At 33.8% G+C, this 9,578-nt stretch overlaps 1 protein-coding gene across 1 annotated transcript; it reads left to right on the top strand.

Annotated features, from left to right (window-relative positions):
- The first annotated feature begins 56 nt into the window (after positions 1–56).
- On the top strand, positions 57–1,434 carry LOC106337135 (mediator-associated protein 1-like). Its single transcript, XM_013776184.1, has one exon. It carries the CDS (start codon positions 141–143, stop codon positions 1,245–1,247), a length of 1,107 nt encoding a protein of 368 aa, XP_013631638.1. The 5' UTR covers positions 57–140; the 3' UTR covers positions 1,248–1,434.
- The last annotated feature ends 8,144 nt before the right edge of the window (positions 1,435–9,578 follow it).

Below are 9,578 nucleotides of genomic sequence, written 5' to 3'. Positions count from 1 at the left end.
AAAAAAAAAAAAAAAAAAAAAAAAGTACAAGATTTGAGATACTTGACAATAACCTGTTTCCACTATATTAATTTCTTCACTGGACTCTCTCGTAAACCCTAGCTTTTTCTTCTTGCTGCGTTAACAGAAGGAATCTCCAAATGACGAAGAAGAAGCCCAACCCTTTGGAAGATCCACCGAAAGCATCTTCAAGCGACGACAATGAAGTCGAGGCGTTGTCCGGAGACGATGAAGAAGAACAGATCTCCAACGATTCTTCGTCTGACGATCTCATGAATCCAGTCGCCATTCCGTCCGCGAAGAACTCCAAATCTGAGAAGCTGAACGCCGTCACCAAACCCAAGGGTGGCTCGCTGGCAGTGAAGAAGCGGCCGATCGAAACGACCTCCGTTAGTGCAAAACGGGCCAAAATTGCAGAGGAGGCGAAGAAACCGTCGTCGTTTCAGAGGCTGTGGAGCGAAGAAGATGAGGTCTCTATGCTTCAAGGTATGATCGATTTCAAAGCTGATACGGGGAAGAGTCCGTACGAAGACATGGATAGGTTTTACGAAATCACCAGTAAGTCGATTAGCTTCGAGGCTAGTAAAATCCAGTTCGTTGATAAGATTAGGTCTTTGAAGAGGAAGTATATGGGGAAAGTCAAGCACGGTGCTGAGTCCTTGACTAAAAATCATGATATTGATTGTTTGAAATTGGCCAACTATATTTGGGGATCTCATGGAATGGCTCTCAATTCTAATGTGAAGAAGCTTGGTAAAGAAGAAGAAGTTGTGGCTCTTGAATCTGCCGCTAAGTCCAGTGGAACACCAAAAAAGACTAAGAAGAAGCCTGTTTCTGTGGAAGCTAATGGTGACAAAGTAGAAGAAGATAGGGAGGCGTTGGTTAGTGGTGACAATGGAGGAGAAGATAGGCAAGTGTTGGCTGGTGGTGAAAAGGTAGCACAAGATGGGGAGGTGTTGGCTGGTGGTGAAAAGAATAAGGAAGTGTTGATTAATGGAGGAGGAGCTTCCAAGTCTCATGGTGTGAGAGCATCTGACTGGTTTGAAGACTCGTTTCTTGTAGGATCTATTGCGGGTTTAGGTGTGAGTGAAAGGTTCGTGAAAGAGAAATGGAGCATGGTGACAGTGGAGACAAAGAAGAGAATGGAAGAGAAGTGGAAGTTATTGCAGGCCAAAGAAATGGAACTGGTGCTGCACAAGACTGACTTTATGCGTGAGATAGGCTCTGTGATTGCTGAAGCATCTTAGGAATTAGGTTTTCTTACTGGCTTCTCTGTTTAAATGGACCAATGCTAATTTCGTTATAATTCTAGCTGATCTTGTAAAATCTTCTTTTTGGATTGTTGCTTTTCTACAGACACCGTGGAAGTTCTTTGGTTCTTGTTTTCTAGTTGATGTTGCGAGTTCTTGCTTATGTATAAACTCCATGGAAACTTCTGTCAAGTTGAGGCAATTAGCTTAGATATTGTCTTAACGGTTCAGGTTATTTACTCGGAATATGAACAAGATCGTAGCAGAAACAGAGTTCATTTTGCCGATCCCTCTTTACTTCAATTCATTATATCAGCAGGTCAATCACTGAGTCTTCTTGATTCTTAGGCAAGAATCAATGCGACTCCGTTCAATGGTTGTACCAAGTGAAGTTACAAAGAATATGAAGTCCCAAGAGGCCAAGACCCTAAATGTTAAGCTTTGTAACTAAACTGTAATATTCCGTTCCAGTCATTTTGAGATTCGAAAACTTGGACTTCGTTGCTAATCTCGGTAACTTAGGTCCTCATTGTTTTCATGGCGTTTTGTTATCTGTTTTTCGTTTTTAGTTTTTGAATTTTAATTTTTGGCTTTTAGTTTTGCAGTAAATTTTAAATTTTAAAAAAGACAAATGGTCATTTTAATTTTAGTTATTTTTTTGAATTTTGAATTTTAAAATTTTTGGTCGATTTTGAGTTTTTCAAAAACTTAATCAATAATTTTAATTGAATTTTTGAATCTGTCTATTATTTCTATAAGTTATATTTTCCTTAAAAAACTAAAACTATTAAAAGAATATATCAAGTTTTAAGCAAATAATATCGTTAGGTTATAAACAAAACATATAAATTTTATATAAAGTTAATTTAAAGCAGTTAAATTAATTTTATTGATAAGCTTAAGAAAATGTTCTTGATATAAATTATTTTCAATGCATGTTAAACAAATTATTTTTAATAAACGTTATTAGTGTATAGTAACACTTTTATCATATTTATTTATTTTTATATAATGCATAAATAGAGTAATATTTTAAATAAAAATAAAAAATGAAAAATCGATTGTACAAATATTAGAAAACTATGAAATTTAGATTTTGGTTAGTTTTTCTATATTTTAGAGAATATACTTCTTAAGAATTTTGACTGGATAAAAATTAGTGTTTGGAAAAAAACAAAATTATTCCAAAATTAGGAGCAATCAACACCTTAAATTACTATTCATCCATTTTTTTATTAAATTTGTCCAAATGGAAAAACGGCTAATTCCTATTATTATAACAATAAACTATAGCTTGACTAATATGTTCAAATTAATCCAATAGCACTCTCTTAAAATACACATCCTTAAACCAAATAAACATTTTATCCAAATATATTTTGATTATTTAAAAATATATCGTTCGGATTCGGGTTATATTGGTTCGGGGTTCAGATATATCTGAAATTAAATCAAAAAATTAAAAGCAAAATATAAGAAATAAATACTTATTTATATAGAATTAGATATTTAAGCTACTTATTTAAATTTAATACTTATTTCTAGATATCATTTCAAAATAAATATAGAATTGAATATTTTAATTACATATTTAGGTTTCAAATATTTATATTTTTGATTAATTCGGACATTTAGATCAGTTATTCATATTTTTTTTTGGTTTTTGGGTTATCCGTTCGGGTTCAAAAAAAAAAAAAAAATAGAACAATGAAGTCGGTTTATAAACAAATAGGAAAAATGCTATATCCATGGATATTAATTAAACATGCAATCAAAACTCAGATTAATAGTTGCTTAGAGTTTATTAAGATCAATCCTAAAATTCGAATTCAATTATCAATTATCCAACTTTCGTTGCGATAAACTGTTATAATCTAGTTTGACAAAAACAACACTTCAAATGATCAGTTTTCGTTAGTGCAAAAAGAATAAACAAACTTTACAAAATCAACAATATAGAAACATAATTTTTAAATTAGGGTAAACTTTATATCTGAAGGTAATTTCATAAATAAATTGAGAAAATATATAAAATAGATATACAAAAATTTGGAAGGAAAAGATGTCTGTGTATGTGAGACAATATTTTTTGACTTATTCTTGGGTTCACCCTCTAAAGTGAACCTAGAGGTTCACTAACCAATATGATTGTGTTATTTCATATTCAATATCTTTTAAAAAATGAAACAAAATATTGTCAAATTATATTATGTTTTTTAAATTAAAAGGTAAAAAAAATAAAAAATAATACTAATTACAAAAAAAATATATTTTTAACGTCGTCGGCAAAACACTAAACCCTAAATCATAATCCTAAACCCTAAATACTAAACCCTAAACCCTTGGGTAAACCCTAAACCCTTGGATAAATCCTAAACTCTAAATAAAAAAACACTAAACACTAAAACTCTAAACCCTAAATCCTAAACCCTAAACCCTTTTGTGTTTTAGTGTTTAGTGATATTGATTTAGAGTTTAGGATTTATCCAAGGGTTTAGGGTTTACCCAAAGGTTTAGAGTTTACCCAAGGATTTAGGATTTACCCAAGTCTTTAGGGTTTAGGGATTAGGATTTAGGGTTTAGTGATTAGGATTTAGGGTTTAGTGTTTGCTGAAAAAAAAATTAATTTTTTTCTGTAAATATTATTTTGTTTTACTTTTTTTTTTATTTAAAAAAAGTAATATAACTTGACAATATTTTGTTTTTTATTTTAAAAAATATCAACTTTGAAATGATGAAATCCTATTGGTTGGTGAACATATCAAGAATAACTCATATTTTTTCAAATTTGTAAACTCTCGTCGTGTCACAATTTGCATGGGTTTTCCGAATCTCATGCTAAATTGCATATGTTTCCATCTTCCATCACCGGAAAACATAACATATAAAATATATTTTTGTGTTGTACCTTCAAACTCTATAAACTAAAACAAGACGAAATAATGAATGATGTTTCTGTGTCTTGCCCAATATGAAAGGAAATAGTGACTAGACTATACATAGTCAAAGTCTAACATTCAACAAATAAAGCGGGATCATGGCAATTCAATTGACATCATGATTATGTGACTGGATTTTTTATGTTACAAAGTTAATCAACTTTGGTTTTGTGGTTACCAAATTAATTTCAAGACTTAAAATATTGTTGAATTAATCAAAAATTAAGTGTATAATTGTTTTTTTTGGGGTAAGACACAGAAACATCAAAATTTTTGTGGTTACCATCCAACTTTTGCAGGATGGGCCTGTTTTCGTCTTGCGGGGAAAAAAGAATCCGTAACACTTTCTCCACCTGAAAAAAAAAGAAAGAGTTTGTTTCTATGTAACAATTCGTTTCTATGTTGCTAGATTATGCTTCATTTATTTGTTAGTAGATTTTGAGCAATATACAGCTTCACGACGTAGATGCTTTTTCGATAGTGGAAACTCATTTGTATTTTGGATATTGTTAGAATAATAAAGTAGCTTGGACTTTGATGCATATATACTCTGTAGTTATTCAATCTACTTTGTTACCTTGTTTTTTTGTGAATCCAAACCTATCTTTATGATGAAACACAGCCCTTAACCATATGTTGTCTGGAATAAGAAATAAAATTACTGCATACTCATTTTGAAGAATGCTTCTGTAACATCTCGAGTTGTGATATATGGAAAGTCTTTAAGAGAATTGATTTGGCTACCTATGTCACCAAAATTGACTTATATTTTCCGTCACACATCCATTTAGAACTCCAGAGTTAGCCGTGTTTGGGCTAGAGTAGTGAAATGATGGGTGACCTATCGTAAAGTGATTCGTGATACCGTGTGAGTGATGCCAAAGTACGGAGAACGGTCATGTGGTGATCGTAGGGTCAGTAAACAATGATTTTGAGCCTTGAAAAATTTACGCACCGACCGTTAGAATGGGATGGGGCCCACGGGACGATAGAGCGGGCGTGGGTGGCCCATTAGCTGTGGGCGGTCATGGCATTACAAGTGGTATCAGAGCTGGTTAGCCATCTCGGTTCTGACCTGAAAGGCGTCTTGAGACCTGTCGTGGGGAGCAACGAGGACGTTGCGTTCTTTGAGAGGGGGTGAATTGTAACATCCCGAGTTGTGATATATGAAAAGTCTTAAGAGAATTGATTTGGCTACCTATGTTACCAAAGTTGACTTATCTTTTCCGTGACACATCCGTTTAGAACTCCAGAGTTAAGCGTGCTTGGGTTGGAAGGATGGGTGACCTATCGGAAAGTGATTCACGATACCGTGCGAGTGAGGCCAAAGCACGGGGAAATGTCATGTTTGATTGTAGGGTCAGTAAACAATGATTTCGAGCCTTGAAAAATTTACGCACCGACCGTTGGAATGAGATGGGGTCCACGGGCCAATAGAACGGACGTGGGTGGCCCATTAGCTGTGGACGGTCGGGCCATCACAGCTTCATTAATAATTACTTCAGTAAATAATATTTCCATCTTTCCTTCAATTTTGCTACTGCCTTTGTTTATCTTCTCTCCTTCTCTTTCACGGCCAATAGATTCACATATTGTTCTCTAGCCTAAATTCTCCGTGTTCAATTCCTTGAGAAAGATGTTCGTTGCTTCCACCGATCTGTCTTTCATTCTGAACAGTGCTATGGTATTTTATTGGTAAGTCTTGAAGATCCAAGATGTGAAGCACAATGGTTTTAATGTCACAAAAATTTCCAAAAGGTGTAATAACTTGAAACATAAAAAGAAACAAAGAACTCTTGCTCTGTCTGTCAACTTAAACAAAACTAGATCTTGACCCGTGCGTCCGCACGAATATTTGTTTTTGTAAACGTTTAAAATTAAATACATACATTATTGTACTAATTAAATTAGAAGATACTAATTAATTAAATATAACTGAGTTATTTTTATTATTCTAAAAATTTAAACGATTTTGATTAATTTAATTTTCAATAAACCAATAAATTAATCTGATCATTTAATCTATTTTATAGTTTTTTTATGGATTGTAAAATTGAATTTTTGATTTTGATTTAAATTAAATGAAGGATTGCATATCTTCTAAATTTATTAGGTAGCTAAATATTAGACAATTTCGTAACAATTTTTATGGAAATTGCTATTTATAAAGTCAATGGCATTAGATAGTAATTATTGAGGAAAACTTAAGGTTAAGATTTATTTGTACTTTAGTTTTAATAGTTTAGATAGATGGAATATGAAAATACAATTAAAAAAAAAAACAGATCAAGAAACCCAAAAGTGAAAAAGAGTAATAAAATAATAAGGAAACACTAAACCGATTGTCTGGAGATGAAACCACCGCGAACCAAAACCAATGTACAGTAACACAACGTGAAAAGCACACATGATTAATAAACTTCACCAGTGATCATTTGCATTACTAACCTTTGCAACTTGACTGTGTTTGTAAGTAAAGGGTGAAAGATCAGAGAGGAAAGAAAAGAAAAAGCAGAAACGTAAACAGTATGGATCAACGTAGAAGAACATGCTGTTATATATTCATCATGAGTTCTGTTATTTACATTATTGTCATCACATGTGTATGAGGTGTGCCAAGCAAGATTCGAGCAAAGAGGAGGAGGACACATGTGCATTGAGTTCAGGTTAGTGATGCTTGTTCAGTTGTTCCGTCTTGTCTTAGTTTTAGACTTCTAGGAGGGTGTATTCATCTAAGAGCTTCAGATGATTTGTATTAAAATGACAAATCCATTGTTATTCAAATTATGATTTTAAAAAATACTTTAAAATCCAGTATTATTGAACTTGTCATTTTATAAAATACTCTGGAATCCATTGTTATTGAATAAAATTTAAGTTGGAGATTTTAGAGTGCTTTAAATGTTTTTAAGATGTTTGAGAGGAGTTTCTTAGTTATAAAAATAAAAATCTAAATCTCATGATTTTAGATGAGATTCTAGAGTTGTTTAACAAAAATCACCTCAAATTCTAATATTCACCTAAATCATCTAAAAACTCACTAAAATCAAATCAATTCAAATTTCAGATTCCATACACCCCTCCTAGTGTGTCGTTGTTTCTGAAAATTAGAAATAATTAATTTAAAAAAATGAATTAAAAATAGTTACAAAATTAAAAACCCTAACAAAATAAACCTAAACACAAGGAACCTTTGTTCTCACGACTCATCGTGACTTTGTGAGGCAAACATAAGCAGAAAAAAAACTTGAGAGAGCAATAGGCGATGGATCCTAATTTCAAGCCATTGGATACATGTGACTTTGAGACTCAACGACTGTTAGGAGCTCTCAATGTTGCTGCTGATGCTGATGATGAGGTTGTTTGTTCTGATGGAAAGAAGCAGTAAAGGAAACAAAGGATGATAGAAGTAGATGATGATGAAGTTGATACTGATGTTTAAATCACTCTTCCTCCAACCCAATCCTCTCAGCCTCGCAAACAAACCAGTACCCGATCAGGGAGTCTCTAAAACTCGAAGAAACCCATTATCCCGTCATCTACATCCGGTGGAATTGCATCGTCTTCAAAAGGCAAGTCAAGGATAAAAGAAATTGATTGCTGCTGTAATATGTGAAGGGAGGAAGTCTTCGAAGCCGACTCCAAATAATGGAAAGAAGAAAGTTTCCCTGGCAGACTCGATGCAGCCGCAAAAGAAAAAGAAAAAACACGAAGAGGAGATTAACGTGGATGATGATTCTGATGAGGACGATGAGGATGATGATATGGATAGTAGGCAAAGGTCAGATGTTTGGGTGGATTTTTTTTGTGATTCGAAAATCCAATGGCGAAGAGAAAGCTAAATGCAATCATTGCAAGAAAGCATAAATGCAATCATTGCAAGAATGAGTATGCTTGGAGCTCTCATAGGCATGGAACTTCGGATTTGAGAAGGCATTGTCTAAGATGAAAAATGTATACAAGGATGAACGGCAAAATGAATATCAATGCTGAAGGCAAATTACAACCTCGCAAGTATGATCATTTTGTCTTTAAGCAGCTTGTAGCTAAGACAATAGTCCAGCTTGACCTCCCATATTCGTATGTGTAGTATGTGTAGTATGAAAAGGTGAGAGACACTTGGAAGCATTTGAATGCTGATGTCAAATTCATTTGTCGAAACATGATGAAGACAGATGTATATCGGTTGTATGAAAGCGAGAGAGAAACATTGAAGAGGGAATTAGCGAGTCTTCCTGGAAGAGTTTGCTTGACGTCTGAGTTATGGTCATCACTAAAAATTGAGGGCTATATGTGTGTGACAGTTCATTACATTGATCGGAATTGGAAGTTGAACATCAAGATCATGATGTTTTGTGCTTTACCACCACCACATACATGTATGAATATTGCGATGCAGCTCCTTGAATCACTGAAAGTGGAGAATTGAAAGAAAAAAATTGTTTTCTATCTCATTAGATAATGGTACAAGTAATGACTCGATGCAAGATATTGTGAAATCTTAGCTGATGCTGAGGGATGATTTGCTGTGTCGAGGAGAGTTTTTCTATGTTAGATATGCAGCTCACATACTTATCCTCATAGTGCAAGATGGTTTGATGGTTATTGGAGGCTCTTTGCACAAAGTAAGAGAGAATGTTAAATATGTAACAGCATCGGAAACACGTGAATTATTGTTTAAAAAATGTGTGGTTGATGTGAATATAAAGGAAAGTGCGGGTCTGCTACAGGATGTGCAGACAATATAGAACTCGGCATACTATATGCTTAAAGAGCCATCAAGTATCATCAAACATTTGTTAAATTAGAGACATTTGATAGGAGAGGTTATAAAATGGTGTCCACAGTTGAGGACTGGACAAGAGCTGAGAAGATATGTCATTTTTCGGGGCCGTTTGCTGAGATATGTGAAACTCATTTGGAGGAGTGTCGATCGGCACTAAGGTGGTGTCGGTTGACACCATGACGTAAGCTCAACTGCTTCATCTTTGTGTAATATGAAGAGAGTTCCATATATCCTTGATGGAGAGTTAAAATCTCTTGTTCTAACTGATAAACTTTTGGCAGATTGCTAACTTTAAACCTCTTGAATAAATCTAACCAAGTCTTTGCAGCATCATTGTAGTATATAATACTATCATATATCTCTTGATTAACTAAATTCAAAAGCCAAGATTTGACCATGATATTGTAGTGATTCCCAGGGGCGAAGCCAGGTTACCCACTATGGGAGCCTGTGCACCCGTAATATTAATTGATAATGTAATTTTCGTGTAAAGAAACCAAGGTACGATACTATCTTTTGACCTGTTTCTATTTTATTATAAAGAGTGCACCCAATAATTACAAATCCTGGATTCGTCCCTGGCGATTCCATATCTTAAACATC

This window comes from Brassica oleracea, chromosome C4, assembly GCF_000695525.1.
Source record: "Brassica oleracea var. oleracea cultivar TO1000 chromosome C4, BOL, whole genome shotgun sequence".
Taxonomy (NCBI): Eukaryota; Viridiplantae; Streptophyta; class Magnoliopsida; order Brassicales; family Brassicaceae; genus Brassica; species Brassica oleracea.
This window is presented reverse-complemented; position numbering and strand designations above follow the sequence as displayed.

Bases quoted from the DNA above. Each gene is read 5' to 3' on its own strand.
- LOC106337135 (XM_013776184.1), top strand. From the start codon at position 141: ATGACGAAGAAGAAGCCCAACCCTTTGGAAGATCCACCGAAAGCATCT.